We start from the raw sequence: 26674 nt of genomic DNA, 5'->3' as shown, positions 1-26674 counted from the left end.
TACGGTGTGGGTATCGGCTCTCTCATCTCCCTCGGTAGCTACAACCCTTACAGGAATAACTCATTGATGTAAGCGATAAGATGACTCGCAGAGGCTGTTGTTGTCTTATGTTGTACCTAGCTGAATTATTATTGTTCGGTTTCGTCGTCGTGTGTTGATTGTGAATGACTTGATGTTCACGCTCTTCTTTTGACCGACAGTGACACCATCGTGGTGGGCATCGTCAACGCGGGTACCAGTCTGTTCGCAGGCTTCGTCATCTTTGCTATCCTGGGCTACATGGCGTTCGTTCAAGAGGTGGATGTGTCGCAAGTGGTCGACGAAGGTATTAATTCTTTCACATAAAGCTTTGGGCAAAAATGACGTCATTAATTTTAGGAGACAGAAATACAACATAGGTGCGCGTATACTTCGCGCGCCGTCTCAGCGCGTCTAGCCCATCCGACAACTATAGCTACAAACTCAGGAACGTGGCCATATAAAAAGGTTTAAAACACTAGTTGCTCTTTTTGTCTGATTTCATGAAGACTTTTTTTTTTAACATCATTCGGTATATGTAAGAAGATCAACGTGAAGTTCATATGTAAATTTGATTTTTAAGGAATCAATGTACACTGAAAGTCCGAATAAATGTCACATGAGAACGAGGCCTGATGAGCTCGTGGGACAGGCAGGGTAGACAGGTTGGGAAAGGAAGAAAATGGAGGACGAGAAGTCATAATATGGACAAGGCTACTGGGCCTTATTCACGAGTCGGCCATATTGAATTGAAAGTGAGGTAAAATCTTAATATTTCGAACTTGCGAAGAGAAATGAAAGCAAGTCAATTCCTAATTAACTTCAGTCTGCTTCAATGAATAATTTCAAATTTGTAATTAAAAATTCCCTAATGTTTAAAGCCAGATTATAAGAAAAGACACTAAAATAAGACTGCAATGTGCCTGCATAAATAGTCTTGCACCATCCCACTGAACAGTTACACTTAATGACATACGTTCAGGGAACTCGACAAAAATGGCCAACTCGTGAATAAGGCCCATTGCATTGGTGATTTTCTTCTTTACAGGGCCAGGGTTAGCATTTGTTGCCTACCCGACGGCTGTTGATACCATGCCTGCTGCTCCTTTCTGGTCAATCTTGTTCTTCGCCATGTTGGTCATGCTGGGTCTGGACAGTCAGGTACACTTCCAAAATTGTTTTTGACCGTGGATATATCAACTTGGACAGGCGCGGTACCAATCGGCAAATTACTTGGTTTATTTGGGGGAATTTCAGGACTTACGTAAGAACGATATGGGTTATGTTTGAACTTTTTTCCAGATTCCTCAACAAGTTTTTTTAGTTAAAATTTTAGCTAAGTTTAATTGCAATGTCATTGGCTAACATCATTTTCTCAACGACTCGCAGAATGACGAGTCATTGATACTTGCTCGTCTTTCTTTGTTCCTCGTAGTTCTGCGTCGTTGAGGGCTTCATCACTTCCCTCATGGACGGCTTTCCCGAGTTCCGTCTAAGACAGCATCGGACGAAGTTCCTAATCACTATCTGCGCCATCGACTTCTTCCTGGGATTCTTGTGCATCACAGATGTAAGTGAAGAATAAACAAAACCTCCGACCACCCTTTTTCCTCCATATTTCATTAGTGGGTATGACCACTCTGGTACCGTACCATTTTGGGTGGCAAGTTCAGCCCGGAAAGCCAATTAATACACTCGTTCAAAAGGGTATACCTCGCACCACAGAGTATGTTTCCTTGTTCTATGCTCACCCTTGTTTGGCTATCCTACGACGACCATGGCAGCCAGTGCTTGTAGAGTTGGCTCTCAGAGACGCTCCTTTCGGATTTATAGTCAAACACGTCATTTTGCATTGATTTTCTGCCGACTTCTGCCGAATACGAGGGTAAATATGGCGCTTCTTGTGTTGGTCACATTGGAAGGTGACGTAGGTTGTGCACTGTTTCATGAAATCGGCTGCAGGGCCCAATTTTTATCTGGTGTATCATTTTTCTCTGTTATCCCCATCATTAAGATAAATATTATGTAGCACGTTCCTTCGCTGCTCCGCCAGACTATCAAGGGCTTGGCCCGCCCGTCAGCTGTGACTCTCTAATAAGCTTTGCGCGTTATTGATTGACTTTTTTTTGCTAGTTGGTTACTAGCCCATCTTCCATCTAGAAGCGTACAACGGTTGATGCCAATTTGCGTAGACGGTCGAGATATTGTTCAATGTTCTCTTGTACGTTTATGAGCGGTCGAGTTGAACACATGGCGCAATTTTGGTATCAACTTTCCCGTATCACGTATGCGATCAACACAGTGGTGACGTTTCACGCGATATCGATGAACCTGCCGAAACCTATAACCGTAAAGCATGGCCTGTCCATCGCAACATTGTGTAATAAAGATTAAATAAAATCTTATAAATTGTCCTATACTTAATTATTATCTTGCACTTTGACAAACCCGAGGTTTCGAACGACCTTTTATGTGTTTTCCTCATCCAGGGAGGGATATACATGTTCCAGTTGCTGAACGACTACGCAATCAGCGGTATGCCGCTGTTGTGGGTAGCCAGCTTCGAGTGCATCACGATATCCTACGGCTACGGGATCCGACGATATTACCGAGATGTCTCCACCATGCTGACCTTCACTCCCGGCTGGTTCTGGCCCATCAGTTGGGCTGTTGTTAGCCCACTCGTGACTGTTGTAAGTTACCGTACAGTTGTTATTATTTTTTGGAAATCGCTTGTTTTCCCACATTTCTCAGAGGATGAAAACTTGAAAGCACGAAAACTAGAAGGCGTAACTCCAGCCGTATTAGGCTATACTTGGAAGATTGGGCCGAGTGCTAGGGTAAAGGCGTATACGGTGGTTAGATGGGAAAGACTATAGATTCAGTTCCGGGAAGATATGTTCCCAAAACAATTGGCTATTATTGTCTTTTGCGATTAAAATGACATCCCCCATTATCGTTCCAGGCCAGTCATGAAAACATATATGGATTTTTGTCGTCTTGATTTTCTTCTCAGGGCATCTTTATCTTCAGTCTGGTTGACTACTCCGGACCAAAGTTCGGAGAAGATTACTATTTCCCCATCAGTGGGGAGATTCTTGGTTGGATGATGGCGCTTGCTTCTATGCAGTGGATTATCACCTATGCTTTATTTCTCTTCATAACCACGCCCGGCACAGTCAGAGAGGTAGTATAATTATAATCTAACAATAGATTCGCCATTTATTTGTTACGACCTTTGATTGAATCGTGGTTGATGTTTCATGCAGTTGTGATTTCGCATTGATTGACTTGTGATATACTTCTTATTTACTCGTGATGACTTTGTGACTTATGTGACACGCGATGAGTTGTGAATTATACTTGTGATAGATTGTGATGAGAAGTGATTTCCTTGTGACGAGTTGTGAATTCTTTGTGATGAGCTGTGATCAACTAGTGATGAGTTGGGATTTATTAGTGATAGGTTGTGATTTACTTGTGATGATTTGTGATTCCTAGTGATCAGTTGTGATTTACTAGTGATGAGTTGCGATTCCCTTGAGATCAGTTGTTATTCACTTATGATTAGTTGTGAATGACTTATGACTGACTATGATGCCATGTAATTGACTTATAGTTTAGTGGGAAGAAGGGGTTATCGTGCACCCTAGGAAATCAATTTCTAATTGACGTCTCGAGATCAGAAAAAAAATGCGTAGAAAACGATTTGCTATGTTAAACAATTCAGAAAATGTCCCATGTATTTTTTATGCAAATTAGTGCCGCCATTACCGAAAAATCTATTGTTCATATATCTCAGCCAATATTGCAGATAACTGAACAAATAAGGTGTCTAAACCCATGTTTTGAGGGTCAAAGATCACAAAACTATTTTGGAAGTGACTACATGTGCTGTGGCATAGGAATATGCAAATTAGTGCCGCCATCGCCGGAAAACCATTTTTTGGCATATCTCGGCCAATATAGGCACATCACATCACAAGTAAGGTGTCTAAACCCATGTTTTGAGGGTCAAATATCATTTTAAGGCCATTCCTGAAGTAACTTTGTGTGTCATGTCTGTCCTTGGCATGTAAAGACATAAATTATAAAGTGCCGCTTTATGGGAAATTCGATTTTTAGCCAATATCTCATCCAATATTACGGCTAATATTGACAGAGGTTTTTTTTGATACTTTCGCAAGGTAATCTTTCATTTCCCATTCTTTTCCCCATTCCTGATAAGCAGTAGTGATAAAAGTTGATTTTAAGCCATCATATGCAAAAGAAACTGTCATAGGAGCGCAGATGTGCATATAATGTGCATAGATGGCTCAAAATCAACTTTTATCACTATACTGCTTATCTGGAATGGGAAAAAGAATGCGAAATTGAGGATAAAATTGCAAAAGTATCGCTCTCAATAACCCCTCTTTGAACTTAGGCTGCAATATTGGCTGAGATATTGGCTAAAAAAACAAATTTCTGATAAACCGGCACTTTAGAATTTACATATATACCGTATGCCAAGGACAACCTTGACACACATACTACTTCTGGAATGGTCTACATTTGTAAGAATGATACTTGACACTCAAAACATGGGTTGAGACACCTTACTATAAGTTACAAGCAATATTGGCCGAGATATGCCAAAAACATGATTTTCCGGTAATGGTGGCACTAATTTGCACATTCCTATGCCACAGACACATGTGGTCAGTTCCAGAATAGTTTTATTGTGATCTCTGACCCTGAAAACATGGGTTAAGACACCATATTCGTTCGGTTATCTGCAATATTGGCTGAGATACAGTGAAAAAACACATTTTGTTCGGTAATGGCGGCACTAATTTGCATATAAACAATACGTGGGATATTTTTTTGAATTTTTTTAACATAGCAAATCGTTTTCTACGCATTTTGTCTGACCTAGAGATGTCGATTAGAAGTTGATTTCCGAGGGTGCACGACATCCCCTTCTTCCCACTAAACTATTACATCTTAGCACTGATTCATCTTTCATTCCGATCTGCAGCGGCTGCACTATATGGCAACAGCTCGCGTCTTCCCCAAGGAGAAAGAGAACCCGCTTCCCGTGGAAGATAGCAGCGTGGGTAAGGGTAGCTCGCGCTCCTTGGAAGACCAAGATAGAGACAGCATATCGCCAAAGTACGAGAAGACGATAGTTCAGCAGAACGCCTTCGATAACGAGGGATATACCAAAGACAACGGAGACATCCGAGTGGAGGTTAGCAGTGGGGATAGTGACGACGTCATTGGCATGGCAGATAGTGACGACGAGTAGGAAATGAATCTTTACATTATTTGGGATCGTGACTGGCTTTAAATTGTTGTTCACTATTGTTTGACCCGGACAGGTAAGTTACTTACCTTCTTATGTTATGCCCGTATACACTTCTTAGGTAAATTCTTTTCCCGTTATTTTTGTAAATAAAATACTCACGTCGCAGGCTGCTGAAATAATTATTATCAGTTCAAACTCACGGGTTGCTTCGTTTTCCAGATTTGGTCTATAGGAAAAGAAGCGTGTTAATTCCGTGGCAATTTCTCAAGAGGACTCGGGGACAGGTTACTCTTGCAGAGTAACGTGCACTGACAACGAACAAACTGAGCAAAGACTTCCCAACACAGATGAGATAAATATCTAATATCAGAGATAATTATTTGGAAAAAAAATGCAATTCGTTCATTTATATGCAAGTCATCCCTGCGTTGGCAAATTGGGTTAGGATCAGCTGCAGTTGGGAGGGTTTTTTTTCGGATTTTAAACGCAAAACCTGCGCCATATGCAGCTGGGTATGTACATCGGTTGTGAATGAGTGGAGTGTCATGGCCGAGCGGTTAAGAGCACCGGACTCAAGCTCTGTGGTGTTTCTGATCACCAGAGTGTGGGTTCGAGTCCCGGTCATGACACTTGTGTCCTTAAGCAAGACACTTAACCATGATTGTTTCGTCCTTCGGGTGGGACGTTAAGCCGTAGGTCCCGTGTGTTGTGTAATGAACGTTTAAGAACTTAAACACTTATCGCTAAGAGAATGGGTTTGCCACGGTGTTTCTGGCAGTGGCTGCTTAAATCACCACATCACCTCGTAAACCGTTATAAGGTGCTACATAAAATGGGTCTCATTATTTCAAACACTTCATTTACCTGTCTTTAAAATAATTTAATTTGCGCCTTGAGTACCTAATTGTTGGTAGATTCGTGCTCTTTATAAGACTCCGGTATATTTCCTTTCCATCCTTTTCGTCCTTTTTTTTTATTCTATGGGTGCTCTGTTCAAATTACCTTTCTCCAGCGTAGTTGGTTTCTTTTCAGTTATGCTTGTCGCAGTTTTCTTCTCAATGGATTTTGACAACCAGCTTTTCTTTCAAACACAAGACTTGTCAATTATTGTGAATTACTGTGTGTTTGCGTTACTTCTAACAAAATGATTAGATGAATACCAGATCTAGATTTGTTTTTAGTGGACATTAGAATTGTTTTTTATTTTATTTTAATGTATATTTAAATATTCAGGTAAGTTGAAGTAACCCTCCCCGGTGTTAAGGGGTGTGGTCCAAGTTATAAAAAAACACAAATGAAATTGAATGAAAATATATTATATAAAATCCATTTGAAGAATTTGCATTCCTGGTGTTAAGAAATGCTTTTATATAAATGCATAATGTGATATTTATGCCCAATTATTAGAACCATTTTCAATAATGATTGCTTTGATAAAAAAAAATTAGAGTGTCAATTTTGGTGGAAAGGTTGTGTTTTCTTCTCAAACTCGTAGATCATCTATTTCTTTTTCTTTTCATTGTCATGTTTACATACAATATAGCCTGATAAGCAGCTTTGAACAACTAAGATCTGAAATAGCTTAGAAAAACAATTTTGCAAAGAAATGAGATCAAACGACCAAATACTTGAAAGTTACGGTGTAAATGGCGCAGAATGTTCATGTTATTTTTGCTTCCAAGAGACTTGTCTTCCAATTTGTAATTCCCCCACATTCGACCGACATGCATATAAGCTTATCAAAGACTATACACGATCGATGATCAACTTGAGTTGTTACTCATTCTGTATACTGTTACATACATGTACTCTCTTCTTCTTTTTTCCCCGACTTTTGTATCGAAACTGATATAGCTTATATTAAGTTAATGCATGGGACGTACCTTTCAGTTACGATCTATACATATTAATCTATCGTATATTCCTTATGCTACACACGGAGATTTTCGAATAATATGTTTCGAGTGTTTGAAATGTCTGTAAAGATTATTGTTTATTAAGGCCTTATCAACAAAATTAAATAATTACAAACAAATAGGCCCATACCCATCATAAGGTTCACATCCTATTTTTGGAATCGAGTTAACGTCGATGTCAGCGGTACACTGGCTCTGATTGAAAGAACATTAAACTAATATTATTTCCGTAAGAAATGTGTCGATAAAAGTTTCAGCGTATATTAACCTTGTCAGTATTTAGGGTCAATAATTAAGGGAATTAGGGCATTTCCTTTAAGTTAAATTTCCTCAACAATAATTAACGTTTAAATGACACAGGTGTAAAATACTTTATGATTGACAATATAATAATGATTTATTTTGTTTGACAGTTGCTGTAAAAAAGTAACGATGTTCGCACAATATTAAAGGGTGGGAAATAAATGGGGAACTATCATCAAGATTATATCTCCCATATCGATTGATTTTTGTGTTGTTTACTTCTGACTTTTGTGTTGTTTACTTATTTATTCAAGTGTTTAGCTAATCATTAGAGACACCATTTTATCACACATTTATTCGCGCAATCACCTGTCGTTGTAGCTAGCTGTGAAGGACCATCAAAAGGTGCCACAATAACGCAACCTCAGATTTAAACGGCGAGCCATTATGTGCAAGGGCGTCAATCGCTTCTCAAGAGTCAAAGTGGGCGCCCGGGGAAATACCTTAACCAGAACTAATGCGAGCGTGAAGCGTGAAGCGTGAAGCCCTAACGATGACGTCCGGGGCCTGCTTAAGGGACACCGGAAATTGTTTCGGATTCTAGATGCTCCGAGGTGCGATCTGAGGCAATTTTTAACCACTTTAACCATTTTTTTTAAAGCAAAAAATCATCTTTTAAACAACATGCATTTTCGAGTTTTTGGAGTCATTAAAACAGCTATTCTGAGCATTTATTCGGGGACAAAAAAAGGGGGGGTTGACAAACGTAATGATTTCTCCCCCTTTATAAAGGGGAGGGGGGTGTCGCCCTCCCACCCCCGTCCCCGAACAATTGACGCCCATGCCTATGTGTCACTGTCGGCAAATATAATGCCGTTATTACGATTAGCGTCACAGTACAGGCCCATCCGCATTGAATAGCGCCCCCATGCACGTGTTGGCGCACGCGCCACCACGCTTTTCGATTCTTTGGCGAGTTCCAGGGAAAATTGTTATAGTATAGTATTGACTGTTATATTTTGGTCACACCATTAATTCCCATTCAAATTTGTCTTGCAACACTCGTGAGGCAATATCTCAAAGTGTTATCATTTTTAATGTCTCCATGGTTTCACCGATTAGATATCCACTTCATAATTACCAAGTTTTCGCTCACTGTGATCATACCAGCATAAAGATCCGAATGATCGAATCACAGGTGACAGAGGAACTGCACTGTTGCCATCAACAAATAACCATCCAGGAAATGTAACATCACGGAGGAATGGTAACATGCAACAGCTTTTATTGTCTAGTTCCCAAACTGTACCAAGCCACGTATCATAAATTCAGCAAGCATCATGCCTCGAATCTGGGCCAAATCCCGCATCCCCCAGATCAGAGTATACCGACTTATTACCCTGCATCAACCCCTGTACCCTCTGGCATGCCTGGCGACCGAGATGTGGAATGTCTGACCCCACGCGAGCTGGGTTTCTGTTCAAGGCCTCACCCAGACGACCCTGGGGTTAATACCCCGGATCGTACCGACAAGTCGACAACACGAGGATATCTCGTCAGCGCTTTGATTCTGGCGTGCGTGCCGTACATTTCCACGTGTTATATGCTCGTTTGTACGTTGTTGTCTATCATTCAGTGGAGATACTTGTTGTACCACCCGTACCTTTCTCTCTGTCTTTTCGAAACGAAATGTCAAATCATTGAGTCTTCTTGTACTTACAGAGCGACCATACAGAGAAGAAAAAAACAGTACTTCAGTAGGCCTACAGCTTGTACCATCGTGGATAATTGCTGAACTGCGTTATCAAGAAAATGATTGAAGACATTCCGTGGATCCCATTTTTGACATCGTAAGCGGACCGCCATTCGTCACTGTTCCTTGCTCTATGGTCACATGCAGTAGATAATAAAAATTCTGTGGAAAGTCATCGCTCTGACACGAAGAGGGGCGGGATTTCCGAGCTTTACGTGTTGTCAAACGAACGGACGAAAATGACCACAGCTTCGGGAGAATTAGATCACGGCGAATTGTCGAGTCGCGTGGAGAACGCGCCGGACGCAAACGGCAGCATCGAGGTCATTGATAAGGGTGTAATCGCGGAGCGTGAAAAGGATGATGTGGGAGACGACCATGATCTTGAGGAGGGGGAACAGGACGAGGTCCAGAGAGGGGGATGGGGGAATAAAATGGACTTCATCATGGCGTGTATCGGCTACGCGGTGGGCCTGGGGAACGTCTGGCGCTTCCCCTATCTCTGCTACAAGAACGGTGGAGGTAGGACAGGTCAATGTTTGTTTTCTTGGCTTTTATTATAAACACAATTTATAGCCTGCTTACATTCCAGTCCAAGGGTTCGCGTGGGATGTTAATATTGTAATTTTTATCTAAAGCCTCGTTTTGCTTTAGTACTTGGACCTCCGTCGAATTAAACATTTTTGTTGTATTGGCATGGATATGAAGCAGATAAAAACATCTTAAGTGATGATAATTATGACATTTTATTGTATATTACCCAAGTCACCTCAGGATCCAATGTCACACACTATCATGACTATGATTAGCCAAGATGCCGCAGACATTGGTAATTCATCTGTCATAATTATTTCAAATTGCCAAAGAATCCAGACAGTATGAATTTGCAGGAAGGACGGGGAGCGATTGGTGTTACTCAACAATGACTCCCTTTCATGATCAGATGATATAGATCTCCCTCACCTTTCTGCCTTCACACCAAACCCCTCAAAGAAAGCTTGAGCAATGAGCATTTTGGTTAAGTCTGGAGACTTTATGAGCAGGTGTTACATCTTGCCGCTAATTAAATTCGACGTGTGAATAATTATCGGCGACGTACTATTATCCATCTTAAATTGCTTCGAGTGCATCTTATAAAAAAATGTGTGCTCGTTTGGCCTGACTCTTCAGATAAAACTTCGAGTTTAGTATAAAAAAGGAAGAAGAATAAGTGGGTGCGATTTTCTCTATATGACTCCCCTTTATCTGCATCGAATTTCTGCGGGTACCACTTATTTTATAGGAGGCCTTATTTTTTGAAGCGGGTACCAAATCCGATTTATAAAATATAAAAGTCTCCCCTCCCTCAGGGAGCGAAATGGGGGGGGGGGTGAAAAGATACACCACGGGAAGTTACCCTAAACGAATCGTGTGGCTCTGAAGATGGTCAGAGCATAATCCGCCGAAACGTCGAGCTCATACATTTGGTTCTTTTCAGAACTGCACTGCGTTTTTTCAACTCTCTCAGGTCGAATAGAAAAGCTCAATCACGTCTTCCCCCTCCTGGGGGCACACTGACAGGGGGCACACACACGAGCTAGTGAGGCGCAGCCACTCGATCCCCGCCCTCTTCCCCTAGTTATGCCACAAGGTACACCATCTGAAGTTAATACGAATCGTATAATTCTGAAGACGGTTAGAGCATAATATCCGACAAAACGTGGAGTTGGTTATCGGGTTTTTTTTAAGAACCACCCAGCTTTTTTTTTGTAAACACTACTATCACATGGCATTCCACTAACTCTCTAAGTTAAACTCTCTATCATGCAAAGCCCAAAATGTCATTTAACGCCAAGTCTTAATTTTGAGAAGATCGTTTTAAAGTCTGTCAATTATCTTATATTTTTTGTTAATCGGGCAATCGGTCTAAACCCCAATAAACGGACTAACTGACGTCTTCGAAGGCATATGTCATTTAACGCCAAGTCTGAATTTTGAAAAGATCGTTTCTCCTTCTGTCATTTATCTTATATTTTTTTAATCGGTCTAGACCCCAAATGGACTAACCGAAGTCTCTGAATATAAAAATTCATTTAACGCAAAGCCTTAAATTTGAAAAGATCATTTCTCCTTCTGTCAGTTTTCTAATATTCTACTAATCGGGCCGTAGGCACCGAGGCTCTTCGTAGAATGTATGTTAATCAACTTGACCCAAATCTGGATGTTGTGTTCCGTTAAAGAGAGGCCATGAACCAGTGTTGATCTGTGCCGTGATAAACCGTGAGAGAATGAAATGATACACAAGCGCTCGACACTTTTCTGGGTTGGCATATTTTTGCTGGCGTTTGGCAAAACAGGTTGTCAGCTCCAGAGAGAGGTCAGTAGGCCAAAGCGTCATGTATGCGAGCCAAGTGCTGCCATAAACATAAAATAATATCTAAGGGGAGCAAGCTATCATCAGCTTCCGGCAGATGGCCGGGCAGGCTCACCGTACTCAGTGGGTTCACTGACCTCCATTTCCCTGCGCATTTTTTTGCTGCCGGGGAACAGTGCAGATTAGTACATGTAAATAAAAAATAATAGGCACCAATAATAACAGATTTCTTTTCTTCCAAAAATTTGGGTATAATACCCTCAAGTTCGATTTAAGGTGTCACGGTGTTCAACTTAAGCGAAACTTAGAGCTAAAACTTGATTTACCCCCCCCCCCCTTCCGCTTTCCGTTCAAAATTGTAATATCCCTTTAGGAAAAGTATCCCTGAAGCCTATTGCCATTACGAAAAATGAAATCCCCGCTTCATTGTAAAAAAAGGAACTTTTGGGTCAACTTTCATTCAAATTTCCGGTTCTGGGCTTGGACCCTCCATTTTTTTTTACAAACCCTCAAAGTGCAAGTGTTACCAAACAGGGATTTCCTGTGCTGTACCTTAAATGAAATAACATCATCGTTGTAGTGACCTCAATAAAGAAGACAGAATTAAGCTCAGCCAAAAAAGAGTTGAACAACCCTGTGTCAACTATGGGTACTTAATTAAAAAACGTGAAAATAAAGCTTTATGTCACGGTTTTGCTAATGTAAAGCAATTTTCCAAAAGCGTAAAAAAATAAAAACCGTCCTTATTAATAACCCCGAGAATGCCACTTTAAAGACATAAGTGAAGGCGAAATCTGCTCTCAATCAAAGATTCAAGGTTGAACAAGTAGATTTCTTCGCCCTAATAGCTAAAGTAGCCTGTAAATGTACTTTTCAGGGTTATTCAAACAAAGTGCATCACCAAAAAAACACATTAAAAACACCAAAAAACAGGGTTGCTTTTGAAATTCTATCCTACACAGCTTTTTTGTGATTTTTTTAAAACTAATTTCAGGAGCGTTCCTTGTCCCATACTTCATCTCGCTGGTAGCCTGCGGGGTACCAATGTTCTTCATGGAAGTGTCGCTGGGCCAGCTCATGCAGACCGGCGGGATCGGCACCTGGGACATTTTTCCCGCCCTCAAAGGTGAGGCTGGATTTATTGGCGGGACAGTCTGCCTTGAGTTGGCAGAACCCCCGGGAAACAGATTCGATATAAAGTACACCTGTTGTAGTCCTCACGGGAGATTGGGTAATACAAACAATATGCGCCACCCAGGGGTTCTGTAACAACCCAGAACATTATTGTCATTTCTATTACACACTTCTTCGGGGTTCCTTGCACACATTGTTTTGTACCTCGAAAATAAAGTAAATTTATAGTTGTATTGTGAATAACGAAAGTGGTACATAAGGGAGACATTTCCATAGATTTGTGCACAAAACGAAAACCCTCCCCTAACCCCAACTCTAAAATCTTTCCCCAACCAAAAATTTCAATTATACTATTCTCGACCTAAGGAATCGTTTTAATTTAAGCAACTTTCGACAGTAAAACTCCTAGACAGCATTAGGGTGACATTCAAAATGTCTCTGTAATGCCCGATGTCCCCCTATAATGTCAAATAATTTACTAGAAAGTGTCTCGCAACATGTATAAGCTACCATTCGAAAGAATATAGCGCTATGGTTGTATAACCTGAAAACTGTACATTGTTTAATTAAACTGTGAAACTAGCGGCATGACGCCTGTACGTAATGTCATCTGTTTCATCCTTGGTTTGCTTCTTCGCTCATCCCCACCCAACGGCCTATCCCATGATGTACGTCAAAACACGTAATACAGACAATCATGGTACACGGTGAGAATCCGTTACACGTACTTGCTGTAATTTAGAGGTAAACTTTTGATCACAACACTAGAGAATTTCGAACCTGTAATTTTTCGACCGAAGCTCCGGTCTTAGCTTCATCAAGACCGGAGATGAAGACCGGAGTTTCGGTCGAAAAAAATTACAGGTACGAAATTCTCTAGTGTTGTGATCAAAAGGGTACCTCTACATTGTATCTAACCACGGATCTACACGTTCGTGATCTAACTACCATAACAGATGAACTTTCACGCTAACATTTATACTTGCTATTGCTGTAGTGTTCATGATACATGAAGCAAGTTTCCCACCGGGGGGCTACGAAGTTGAAAATAAAGTAGACCCTGGGGACGAGGTTGTTGTGAAAGATTTTCGAGGTCACCAGAACCCTGGGCCGGTGTCACGGTCTCACTTCTCCGGCGTGCTAGCTTCTCCAAAAGGGAAATTTCGCTTCAACACGCATGCACAAAATTGCGCAGTAGTGTACATTTTCGTCACTGTATTAGTGTGCTGAGTTTTTCGGGGCTGTACTTGTGTACGTAAGATATTTGTATGCATAGAATTTTCTTGGCGCGCACTGTTAACTTCCTATGTTAAAGACTTGAATTTGAAATGCACATTTATTTTAAGCCGTGGTTGCAAAAATAAGGACAAAATGGACCACGAACGAGCAAGGAACACGGACCAAGGAGTTCGTTCTTAATTATTCCTCCATGAACACACACATGCGTGGCGCTGGGAACACAAAATAATCAGAATGCTTGCAAGACCGTGGAATATGACTTGACCCACAGGAAGTGTTACATAACACATTCTTGGGTGTCCCTCACTGTGTTATTAACGGGCTTCAGACTTCAGAAAACAGCCCGAGGAAAAATAAGCACAGCGGACACATGAGCATGAATCGTGCTCATGTAACGTGCACTGTAACGTGCTCAATTATCCGCCGAATTAACCCGGAGAAGCTAGCACGCCGGAGAAGTGAGACCGTGACACCGGGTACGAGCCGAAGTTTCAGTTCTAGGATATCTGTTGTCGTACACATTGACTTCCTCATTTGTAGCACGATATGGGACGGAGGGACCCCCCTTTGTGTTGGTCATTATGTTACCAGAATCTCAGGATTTTTTGTTGTTGAGATATCTAGGGGAGGGGTGTGTTAGGTAACAATAGTCTAGGGTTTGTATAGAGTATAGGGAGATATATCGTTCTGGGTATAGACTTCCTCACTGAGTCTTCTTTTCCCCTTCCACCACAGGCGTGGGACTTGCAGCCGCAAACATAGCCGCCATGCTGAACATCTACTACATCGTCATCTGCGCATGGTCCATATTCTATTTCTTCGCCTCCTTCAGCAGCCCACTTCCCTGGCACGGATGCCTGAACGACTGGAACGACGTCTACTGCCTGGACAGGGAGCTGCAGGACAATCTGACGGCGGGGACTAGGAACGAGTCTTTTCTGACGATCAACGGGTCCCTGCTGCATAGGAATCTGTCTGAATCGCCAGCGCAACAGTATTGGGAGTACGTCAGGGCACTAGACTTAAAAACGTCATTCATAAAGTGGCGCTAATATTATACAGGTGCCTGAAGCACACGTGGTTGCTTTGGCACTAAAAAAGGGGAACAGATATTACATGTACTTTACAAACTTATATACTTCTAGTGGGGTCTATTTTGCTTTAGTTAGTCAGCAATACTTTCTGGAAAGAATATTATTACGAAAAACAGATGAAAAAACAACGTCAGTTTTCACATTTTTGTTTCGTGTTCTTTCAAACACGTCGTCCTACTTTCTAATATTTTTTTTCTAAACACCGGTTTTATCAAGAGTCAAGGCAAACTATTTACCTTGTTTGTAATATTTTTCGAGCAGTGTTATTGCTGTTCGAGCCAAAGCATCATTCGAAACATTTAAATACAACGGCCAATTCCCCCCCTCCCCCATTTTATTTTCAGACGCAGGGTATTAAGCGTGTCATCGGGTATTGGCGAAGTGGGTAGCATACGGTGGGAGTTGGTAGGCTGTGTGGCGCTAGCCTGGGTCCTCACGTTTCTCTGTATCTGGAGGGGAGTCAAGACTACTGGAAAGGTACGGTGACAGTTCACAGTTCCGGTGAATTTCAATGCGAATGTTTCATCACGCCAACTTCGCTTCGCGTTCACATTTGCGTAAAGTGTGAAACCACTTTCATGTCTTGTTTTTAAATACAATGGGCTTTATTCACGAGTTGGCCATTTTTGTCGAAGTCCCTGAATGCATTTCATTAATTGTTAACTGTTGAATGGGATGGCGCCAGACTATTTATGCAGGCACAATGCAGCCTTATGTTACTGTCATTTTTTTTTTAATATGGCTTTAAACATAGGGAATGTTTAATTACAAACTTTATATTATTCATTGAATCAGACTGGAATTTATTATAAATTAACTTGCTTTCATTTCTCTTCGCCAGTTCCGAAATTTAAGATTTTACCCGTAACTTTCAATAAGGCCCATGTAGCAAAACTTTGTGTTGATGTTAGTTTGTGTATGGTTAGTTTGGATGCGCATAATAAAAAGTAGACCTTGTTTACATTAATTGCAACTGAATCAAAGCAATAAAAAAAACACCTCAAATGCAAAGAGACTAGATGGGAAATGAACACTTAAGTTCAGTTAATAGCGATACTAGTTTGTAGTGATATTTATTTCACATCTTGTCTTCCATGTTGGTATAGATTGTGTGGTTCACGGCTCTAGTCCCGTACGTGATCCTACTGATTCTCCTCATTAACGGCCTACTACTGGAGGGATCGATGGACGGTATACTCTTCTACATCACGCCTACTTTTGACAAACTCGGGGAACCTACGGTAATTTTCTAACTGCATGATTAGTACTTACCTAGAATTGGAAATACATGTATTGGTGGGGCATAATTTATGAGAACTAAAAAAAAAAAAAGTACGTAGTGTAGAAACATTTAGGGATGCCCAAAATACTTCGAGAAAGGAGCAATAATTTCCTTCCTTTATCTTGTCTTAATAATTTCCTTCATTTGATATTTGTTTTTATCATGGTACAAAAATGAGTGTTTAAATTCAAGGTTTTGATCCGAACGTAAAATTAACTTCAATACGTAATTTCAAATTTTGCTCATAATTTTTTTTGTGTGTTTGAGCATTGAGGTTAACTAAATTATAGTTAAAGAAGACTCGCAGATACTTGCATGTACATGTATATAGAGGCTTATTTTAATAAATGATATAGGTAGAAATTAAAATAAATCATTGATTGAAATGACTTTTTTTTCTTGACCAGGTATGGGTTGATGCTGCTACTCAGATCTTCTTCTCCTACGGTGTGGGTATCGGCTCTCTCATCTCCCTCGGTAGCTACAACCCTTACAGCAATAACTGCCTTTTGTAAGTAACAAAGAACGGAAATCTTGCTCACTTCGAGATTCGACTCACTTCATAACCCCCCTATAGAGCCGCACTAACTTTTGTGAATAATCACAAAGTGTGTAAACACCTTCAATCTTGGACCCCCTATTGTCCCTCTTTTGTTTGTCCATATGTTTTGTACACGATCGTCAATCGCGGACCTTCGGGAATTGTAGACCCTATTGTACTCTATTGTTCAACGTCCCCAATTGAATGCAAAAAAAACATACCCATCATTTCCTGTGTGTTAAAAAACGGCATCAGATGGCAACGCTGCGGTTCACGTTGTATCACATAGACGGTATGCGTAGCGGCCATCTTAGATGCATCTTTTGTTATTGTAATTCAGGAACAATGAATGCACAAAAAAAAGGAACTCATGCATATCGCAGCAAAACAAAGGCATTGTCCTCTAAGATGGCTGCTACACATAAGGCCAATTGGCAATTAAAAGAAGAAAATCTATTCTCTCGCTTTTTATGGATAGAGTAAAAACAGCCATAACTAATTTTCCTTAAAATAAATTTACCTTGCAGCAGTAAAAACAAAACAAGGTCGGTGTTACAACTGCGCACGCGTATATCAATATTTTCCGATTTTTGGCTTCGGGACAAGACTAGTGTGTGCAGGAGGAGGCAAAATCTTTGATCTTTGAAAAGAAAGAGACAGTGTGGTTTGTTTTTACCAGCTGGCAAAGGGGGAGATTCATTATCTATTCTTAGCACTGCACTTTATTAAGTTTGCACAGGACAGCTCGTTGCTGACGTATTTACCATCTACAAGAGCGTTCCCAACACATTCCCGTCTCGTGGATTCGGAGCTAAAAATAGGCGTCTAGAAACAAACGAGTGTGTTACGTGCAGAGCAGAGCGCACAATTTGAGTGAAATCTAGTTCAAAACAATAAATCTTTATTATCTGGACACGTTACATATTGCCTCGCACTTAAGACTTCGCGGGTCTTACTATATTTTGTGTGTAAAACGATCCTTTTGCTAATAAAATTATGCGCCTGCTGTAAAAAGAGCCTTAAGCAAGACAGTCATAAGACAGACGGGTTTATTTTTTTTTACGTTATAGGTCAATCGGAACAAGGAGTGTGAATATAATCTTTCCATTTCGCCTTCCTGTTGCTTCATAATCTTTGCTTCACGTAATGGAGTTTATGAAATGTTGATTTTTTTAAACTGACCATTTTATAACAGGTAATAATTAACTTCAAACAAGGAGATCATTTTCACCGAATCAAAAGTATATAGACTGGTCATTATTTTTTCAACCACCAGTTTTTGTTGCTTTTTAAAGGTAATTGTACGACCTTTTTTCTTACAATTTATCAATAGATAAAAATTGTACTCCAGACAGGATGATTATAATTATAGAAACTCAACATAATTGCTTTACCCAAAGAAAAATGCAAACAATTTTCTGTTTTTCATCGGAACATTTTCAACAACTGTCGTTCAGATTTTTTTATGTTTTCATAATAATATATGTTTGTCTTTTGAATTCTACCTTTCCGGATGAAATAACACCACAACGGTTCAATGTCTTGTTTCTTTTGGTCTAGTGTTTTAAGAATGAATATTTTGGATCAGGATATAACCATAGAGCTAGGGTATCCCACCGTCAATAATACCATTTGGGAGTCACCTTATAGATTTAGGAGTTACACCTTTGGGAGACATTTCAATGTTTCCCGAATGCCTGAACTGCCATTTCTAGGCAAAATGTTGGTGTCGCAAATAGGCTAGATTGATTGCTCGTAGTCCAGAGCATAAATATACCAACATTTGTGGGGGTAGGATAAGGTAAAATTGGGATTAGGTGTCATTAAAGTTGGGGGGGGGGGAATTTTGCACAAGTCTATGGGAATGTCTCCCTTGAGGTACCATAGTCGGTTATTATAACCACAACGATCAGAACAATGTCAAAAATCTGCGGCTGCCGACGGGCACCATTTTCAGCATTTTGAAGGCTTCCATTTTGATTGCACAGTTTTTTCCGGAAAGCTCTCAATAACTTGCACAAATAATCACCGATTTTGCCTAATTGTTGAAATTGCCTCCGGGTTTTGTCATTGTATCTCAATAAAAGGGATAATGCGGGGAATATAGTTTATACCTAATAACGAGTCTGTCTACTGCCCTTATCCTGCAGTGACACGTTAGTCGTCGGGGTCGTAAACGCAGCAACCAGTCTATTTGCAGGCTTGGTCATCTTTGCAGTCCTTGGCTACATGGCGTTCATCCAGGAGGTTCATGTCAAGAACGTTGTGGATGAAGGTAGGAGTTCTTGTTTGTTGCCGTTTTTTTTTCTTTTTTTACTCAAAATTTTATGGCAATTTGGAAGCATGTGGAGGGTGTGTTTGTCTCTTTGTCGGTCGGGCTGTCTGTTTGTTGTTTGTTGGGGTGTTTGGGTGTTTGTTTCGTTGTTAAGTTTTATTGGTTTATTGGTTTAGTTTTCATATCATCAAACATAATTAACAAGGAGCTAAATAAAGAACAACAGAAATAATATGAGGGAACCGGGTAAAAAACGTTAGCTTGTAGAAGACATGGGACCCATTGATTACAAAATAATTAACATGTACATACACTAGGCTGAATGTATCCAGTGAATATATTAATCAAGATTAATTGTTGAGGGGCGATTTTTGTTTGATTGTCTCCTTTGTTTGTACATTCGACCTTTCTGAATGTCAACATTCTTCAATTTTTTTTTCTTTCAACAACCCGCATTGGTTCAAACAAGAGAAATACATCAGGAATATAAAAGCGAACGGAATCAAAATAGGGTACAATAAATAAAACCGGCTGGCGAGTTCAGCCATTTTGAATGTGCTTTCACGAGAATACATCCACGTAAGCCTAATATAGACGGAGAAGCTTATAAATGATAATGCAAGACAATGCTGCCAACGGAATGACCTCCTCAAGATCAACCCGATCCCATCAAAGATCACATTTATAAATTACTCTTCCCTTCCCATTGATTGGAACCCCAAAACAAATCATTAACTTTCCCGGCCGTCCAATCTAAGCATGCATCAGTGCCCCTGTTCAGCGCTAGGGGATGATGTCTAGTGTCTCGCGGTGGAATGAGACAAATTGCACCCTAGTCACAACAATTGGTTTTTCTCGGAGAAAGCTGTAATGACCGGAGAGATGTACGGTCAGTCTAAATTTAGAAAGACCGGAGATTTCCAAGATAGCGAGAAATATCTACTAGGAAATAGCATTCTTTATTCCGGCTAGTGTTTGATCAAGCCATATTGTTCAATCGTATAGGAACTTGTAACAATTTAATTGATGGCAATTTTAGATAAACACTTTTTTGTGAGAGTTCCACTTCCATATGTTATATTGCTTGTGTTTTTTTTTCTTGGTTTGATATTTTTTCTTCCAAAGGCAACATTCAGGCCTTACGGCTTGCACCTATGTCCCTATATCAAAACTATCCGCCCCTCGTGAGTAAAAGTAAAGGAGACGAACCTGTGTTCACGGGAACGGAGTGCCCATCTCGTGAGAGTGCTACTGTATCTTGATGTTCCTACCTTTGAGTTTTGTCTGTATCGACATTTGCTAGCCGATACGTGGGCATGTTCAACTAAGACCACAACCCCAACCTTCCCAAATCCTCCAAAATCCTCTTTGCAAAATGGAGGATTTTGCAGGATGTGAGGCAGTGGTCAACTCCTCCAAGGACCACATTTAAGAAATAAGGGAGGATTTTGCAGGATTGAGGCTGTATGCTATTTTTACACGGAGGCAGTTGGAGGATTTTGCAGGATTGAGGTTACATCCTCGCAAAATGCCTAGGGAGTTAGGGTAAAAAAAAAAAAAATTATAAAAGAGTGAAAAATTCCACTATGCTTTTAGACATTAATGCTGTCTTGTCTGGTACCCTTTTCCCCAAGGTCCGGGTTTAGCGTTCGTGGCCTACCCAACCGCCGTGGACACTATGGCAGGGGCACCGTTCTGGTCGGTTCTGTTCTTCGGGATGCTGATCATGCTTGGACTCGACAGCCAGGTGACCAGCCATTTCATTAATAAAAGATGCCATGCACACATTTTCTTGCTGCGATCAATACCAGCTATTGAGAAGGCTTTCACAAATTAGATAAAAATATGTAATTTTTTCGAGTACAAAAACTGAAAAATAGGGGGCTTAACAAAACGCAGGACGTATCAAATTTTGCGGTATTACACCAAGTGTTATCTTCATCTATATTGAATAACATGATAGTGTTATTTGAAAACCGTTGTTTTAGTGGCTCACATATCAAAATTTGCCTTTTCGTGTTTTTCCTGAGATAGTTCTGCGTGGTTGAGGGTTTCGCCACGTCCATCATGGACGCCTGGCCTCGGCTGAACCTCCGCAAGAGGCGGACCCTGTTCCTTATCTCCATCTGCACCATCGACTTCTTCCTTAACCTCTTCTGTATCACTGAGGTGAGTATTCTTCGGGTCGGTTTTGTTCTCGCCAAGACAATCAGGGGCGGATCTGGGTTTGGGTCAAGAGGAGGGTTTAGCTGCCTAGAGGGGTTATAGTCCTTTATCATGATGCCACCGTTTCAGTCATGCTCCCTGTATCCAATAACAGAGCTGAATGATCTTTTTTTGTGCAACAAGGAACCAGACTATTTTTCCTTCCAGCCTCGCTTTGGTTACGTTGATTTGAATGGGAAAAATCCAAATGGCCGCAGCATGATAATGGTCTATCGCAGGCATTCGCTGTGTTCTTTTGCGTGCTTTTTCTATATTTTCGGCCCATAATTCGGCTAAGCATTGCTTTTTATTTCTCTGCCACTGTACATAGACTTTATGCGTTGCGAATGTCTCATGGGGGTTTTCTTTGTTATTATAATTCAATTGCCCTCTGACTCCGCCTTAATGCATAATGTTTGTGAGTCGCTAGCTAGCGGATCACTGTCTTGCATACATGGGCACAGAAAGGTTTTGCTCCACTGAAGGAGGTAACACAATCTGATGTAAGTTCCATGTGGATGCTTTCACATCGGGTCCTTGTGTAGCACTTATCTCTATCGTACAGCTCGGGTGTGCTCCTGTAAGGGACACGGGCAAGTGGTACTTGTACTAGGCTAGACGTCTTCTACTTTGAGTGCCTTTCAGCCTTGTAATGGTAGACTTCCGTAAGAAAAGGAAAATACACTGTATAAAGGAATCCCGTATGAATTTCATACTGCATATCACTTTGACTTATGTTTAAAATAGTTTCTGCATACCAAGCTGATTTTTTTTATTGTGTTGAAGCGATGCATTGTCGACCTTTCTTTCTAGATGAAATTGGCTGTGCGTTTATAATACACCAATTGTTTTAATAAAGAGACATTCAGATGCCCTTTAAAGACGACCTTTTTATTAATTAGTTACATTTGCCTGTACAGGAGAAAGTCCAGTCCTCGATACGAATACCGGTGTCATATGAAATTCGGACTCCTATAAAATCTGAACTCCTTCACCCTATTATTGGTTAAACCCTCTCACGTGACCGGTCACTCCCCTAATATCTCCACTTGGGCATGCGCAATACTATACCAATGGGTTTGAATTTCTAGAGTCCTAAATTCGCGCTACACCGACTGTATTATCGCTGTCACGTTATTTTCTTTAGGCCATGTCAGTTCCAAACGAAACTGTCGCGGCTTAGTTTGGCTCTAAATTGCCTTTTGCTTAATTTCCTCGTCACGTAAAGCAAATGTTGACCGTCCTGTATATATGCCCTTTTTGCATTGACGTGCGGCAAATACAAAAACAAAAGGTACTGACAGAGGGCAGTATTTGTAAGACAATATTCCACTTGATGTTGTAATGTTTATGATGTCAGAAAATCTGTTAAAATGCTAATGCTGTAATAAAACTAAGTAGGAAATGTGTAGCAAGTGAATGTGTGGACAAAATATTTTTCAAGCCTCTAATTCTCGATAGGTCCTAAAAAAAATTCAGCATTTCTGAAAATAAGAAATCAACATTTCGCACAACCGATTGTTTTAATACGTGAATTTAAATGAACGAAAATCTTTCCTGGTGATTTATAAAAAAAAAAATACGTATTAAGCATAGTCAATATAGTTTTACCTTTTAATAAATAACTAAAATGAGGAAGGAACATTTCTCACAAGACGTAAAGCCTATCTTGAGTTTGTGTTGTGGAGAACAAGGCATTGGATATACACGTAATGGACCAATCAGAAGATGGGAACGGATGTCGTTTGGGGAAAAACGATTCGCAGGCGGCGGGCCACGTGACCGTTTACCTTAAGGCTCTATTCGCATGAGCAAGAGTAGGTGTCGCTGTCACTCATTCGCGCGCGTGCGAAGTTTTAATGAAGAGGTAGCCTTGGAATCGAAAACCAAGAGCATCAGTTCTCTAACATGCACGGGGGACTTCAAGGCATGTAGGATCATTTGCTTTTCATGTATTTTGTTCGTTTCCAAGAATAACGCCACTCAAAATACAAGAAAGAAGACCGTTCAAGTTTCAGCTCAGTGGATATTACAGTATCGAACAAACAGTGAAAAACCATGCACATTTTGATCACGAAATACGATTTTGTCGACAGTGCTCTTTATTTTCAAAAATCGGTCAGTTGACTGATCGTTGGATATCACCACTATATTTCTTGATTTCTTCTAAATGACAGCAAGCCAGACGGCATAATTGTACGGGGTGTTTAGTACTAGTGCGATCTTTATTCCAAGTAAGCTTTTTGATAATAATTCGGTAGGTTACTTTTGTAAATGCTCTAGGTCTGTGCCTTTAAAAGTACAAAATGTCGCACAGATATTATTGCTTAGCATTAAGGGCATCGGCTTTGATGTTAATTTAAAATTCGTGTATCCATGTCTATTTTTTTCCTCGAGTTTACAAATATATAATAATAAATAACTTACCAAATAAACAATAAATAATCGTGGTTGATTCCCGCGCAGGGCGGTATCTACATTTTCCAGCTGATGGACAGCTACGCGGCCAGCGGTATGCCGCTGCTCTGGGTAGCTGGTTGGGAGTGCCTAGCCTTAGCTTACGGCTACGGAGCAAGACGGTTCTACGCTGATATCAACACCATGTTGACCTTTACACCAGGCTGGTTCTGGCCGGTCAGTTGGGTCATACTCACACCACTGGTGTCATTTGTAAGTTGATTGACATCGTACTGTGCACACTTCTTCTTTTTTTCCCCCACCAAAATAATATTTAAAAAAAAAAATAGTTTGGTAGGCACATTTCAAACTTTATAACGTTATTATTTAAACTATTATTTTTCTTTACCATTGGCACTTTGAGACCAGAATATTTTCAAATGACTTTTCAAATGTGAAAATTAAAAATTCATAGCAAATCAAAAAGGGCATTTTTTTATGATTGATAGAATACAAAATGTTTTATGCTATACAATTGAACGCAATAAAAAGTACGGTGTTTAATTTGCTGGACCAGTGCGGTTCAATTAAACTTGTGGGGAAAAAACATGAAGACTAATTACCAAATAGATCATTTGAATAAATAGTGTGGTCTTTTCTCCAGTAAAGAAAGGCGCAGTTTCCACGTTTTCAACAGGTTAACTACAATCTTAAGTCACAACCAATCCTAGAATCGACTTCACCAATAATAAGTTTAATACATCATTATTGCAGCTCAATATCTCTTCTTAAAATCTGTTTTGGTGAACTTCGTCCTAATATCTCATAACCACTTGGGTTATTTGTGCAAATTTCGTATACAGGGCATCTTCCTCTTCAGTCTGATCGCCTACAAAGGCCCCAAGTATGGCGAGGATTACTATTACCCGAAGGCTGGCGAGATGCTTGGCTGGTTGATGGCTCTAGCACCCATGCAGTGGATACCAAGCTACGCTATCTACCTATACTTTACCACGCCCGGAACTTTCCACGAGGTTGGTGACTCGGTGATAACTTGATTGAAAACCACTCGTCCGTCAAACTAATGAAATGGAAACCTATACTTTCAACATGCATGTAAACAATGTGTAAAAGTGTTTGCCATACTACCGTTTCAACAAGTTTTGAACTATTGTTTTCACACCTCTGTTGCTTGCACAGTCATCCAAGACAAGGGGATACATACAAATAACCCCAGTCCCGTTTCATACTGCATGGCGCTGAACTAAGGTAGGAGCGTCTCTGGTCAGACCAAAGAAGTCTGGGTATCAGACAGGCGAACTTTATGTATAGACCTTTCTACGCTTGGTTGGCAAACTGCATTTTTGCCAACCACGGGTTGCAAAACTATTGAAGGTCCAACACTGCAAAAATGAAGAAGAGCTATTACAGATAACCAAAATATTTTTTGATTGTTGGAAATACAACATTGTCAACAAAGCTACAAAATAATTCCTAAACATGCTTTTTTTACTTTGTATTGAGGGCGTTATGTGGACTTTTTAGGGGAAAAACATGTTGCCAACCACGGCTTCAATTTATGCACTTGCGGCAGCCCATATAAAATGAAGCCAATGTTTACAACAACAAAAAAGTATATTGTTTTCCGTTAAATAGAATGTGGAGTCGTTCCAAAAGAATGAAACAGTCCACCTTTCCACCTTGTCACTTCTATACATCAATCGTCATTAGTCAAATTTAATTGAAATCGTTTGAATGATTTAGTTCCGCGCAACTGTGGTCCGCTAGTCTGAAACGGCTCGCAGGGAAAAGTGGATGAACCACCTTTGGTCAGTTTTAAGTTCGTAACTGCAAATCCCGTGTTTTACTACTTCGTCATTTTTTTGTATTACCTTTTATAATCCTTGTGTTTCAAACCCTCAGCGTCTCCAAATCATGACCACGCCCAGGGTGTTCCCCAAAATACCGGCCCAGCCCCCAGCCAACAACAACCGGCCCCGCCCCCTGCGCGAAGACGACGACGATCTGTCCCTGACACGCCTACAGATGACGGGGCGGGAATCTGACGACCTCCCTCCGGGCTACGAGACGGCGATAGCCCTCCCACTGAACGCTGAAGACAGGCAACAACATCAGGACATTGTATAGATTTCATTCCCACTTTTTAATTGAATATGTTTTGCTTTAAAGTGCATTTTCCTGAAGCGCTTTTTCAGTCCCTTCAGTGTCAATTGCGTTGTTGATTTGTAATTGCGTTATTAGGTGAACTAAACACCGCCAAAAAAAGAAAGTTCACACTCATTGGAGGGGTCATAATTTAGAATTTGATCATCTTATGATAATGTCATTTATATACCTTTGGGGAATGTTGTTAGGTACGTTTTGATACCCCGTTTGCTACCAACGACTGTAAATCGTCCAAGATTGACAACGGTGTATGAAAAATGATGCAGTTTGACAAGCTGCAAATTTAAAGAGTACGCGAGTGGAAATTGCTGAGTGACAATGTCACGCTGCCCGAAACGAACGGCAGGCCAGGGAAAATCGATCCCACAGTGCTTGCATGGGAGCACGCGAATTGTATTACCCACGCTTTGTTGGGGCACTGTACAGTCGATAGGGGCCAATTACGGGCACGTGTGGTTACGCTTAGCAATTTCTCCTTGCGCAATCTTTAAATTTACAACTTTTCAAACTGCATCATTTTTCAAAAACCGTTGTCAATCTGGGACGATTTACAGTCCTTGGTGGCAAACGGGGTATCAAAATGTAGCTACCAACATTCTCCAAAGGTCTATATAAATGACGTCATCATAAGACAATCAGATTCAAAATTATGACCCCTCCAATTAGTGTGGACTTTCTCTTTTTTGTGGTGTTTATAACCGACATGAACAGTATTGGGTGAAAATGTGATAGCCTTTTGTGGGACAA

General features: G+C 40.6%; 2 protein-coding genes across 2 annotated transcripts in view; both read left to right on the top strand.

The window, feature by feature from the left end:
* LOC119736439 (sodium- and chloride-dependent GABA transporter 1-like) overlaps positions 1 to 3214 on the top strand; it is an 11135-nt gene extending 7921 nt beyond the window's left edge. Inside the window, exons 6-11 of the mRNA XM_038210458.1 lie at positions 1 to 68; positions 201 to 325; positions 1067 to 1179; positions 1454 to 1588; positions 2508 to 2711; positions 3035 to 3214. The exon at positions 1 to 68 is cut by the window's left edge and continues 36 nt beyond it. Coding sequence (XP_038066386.1) covers positions 1 to 68; positions 201 to 325; positions 1067 to 1179; positions 1454 to 1588; positions 2508 to 2711; positions 3035 to 3214 — 825 coding nt within the window. The remainder of the gene's footprint in view (positions 69 to 200; positions 326 to 1066; positions 1180 to 1453; positions 1589 to 2507; positions 2712 to 3034) is intronic.
* A 5334-nt stretch (positions 3215 to 8548) lies between these two features.
* LOC119738783 (sodium- and chloride-dependent GABA transporter 1-like) lies at positions 8549 to 26117 on the top strand. The gene is made up of 12 exons (XM_038213742.1): positions 8549 to 9742; positions 12568 to 12699; positions 14682 to 14949; positions 15385 to 15517; positions 16147 to 16281; positions 16730 to 16833; positions 19014 to 19138; positions 20773 to 20885; positions 21173 to 21307; positions 23810 to 24013; positions 24604 to 24774; positions 25664 to 26117. Exons 1-12 carry the CDS (start codon positions 9460 to 9462, stop codon positions 25886 to 25888), a joined length of 2028 nt encoding a protein of 675 aa, XP_038069670.1. The 5' UTR covers positions 8549 to 9459; the 3' UTR covers positions 25889 to 26117.
* Positions 26118 to 26674: the final 557 nt, after the last annotated feature.

Source organism: Patiria miniata, unplaced genomic scaffold, assembly GCF_015706575.1.
Source record: "Patiria miniata isolate m_02_andy unplaced genomic scaffold, ASM1570657v1 HiC_scaffold_3, whole genome shotgun sequence".
Taxonomy (NCBI): Eukaryota; Metazoa; Echinodermata; class Asteroidea; order Valvatida; family Asterinidae; genus Patiria; species Patiria miniata.
Note: the sequence above shows the minus strand (reverse complement) of the source record. Positions and strands in the feature narration are given on the sequence as shown.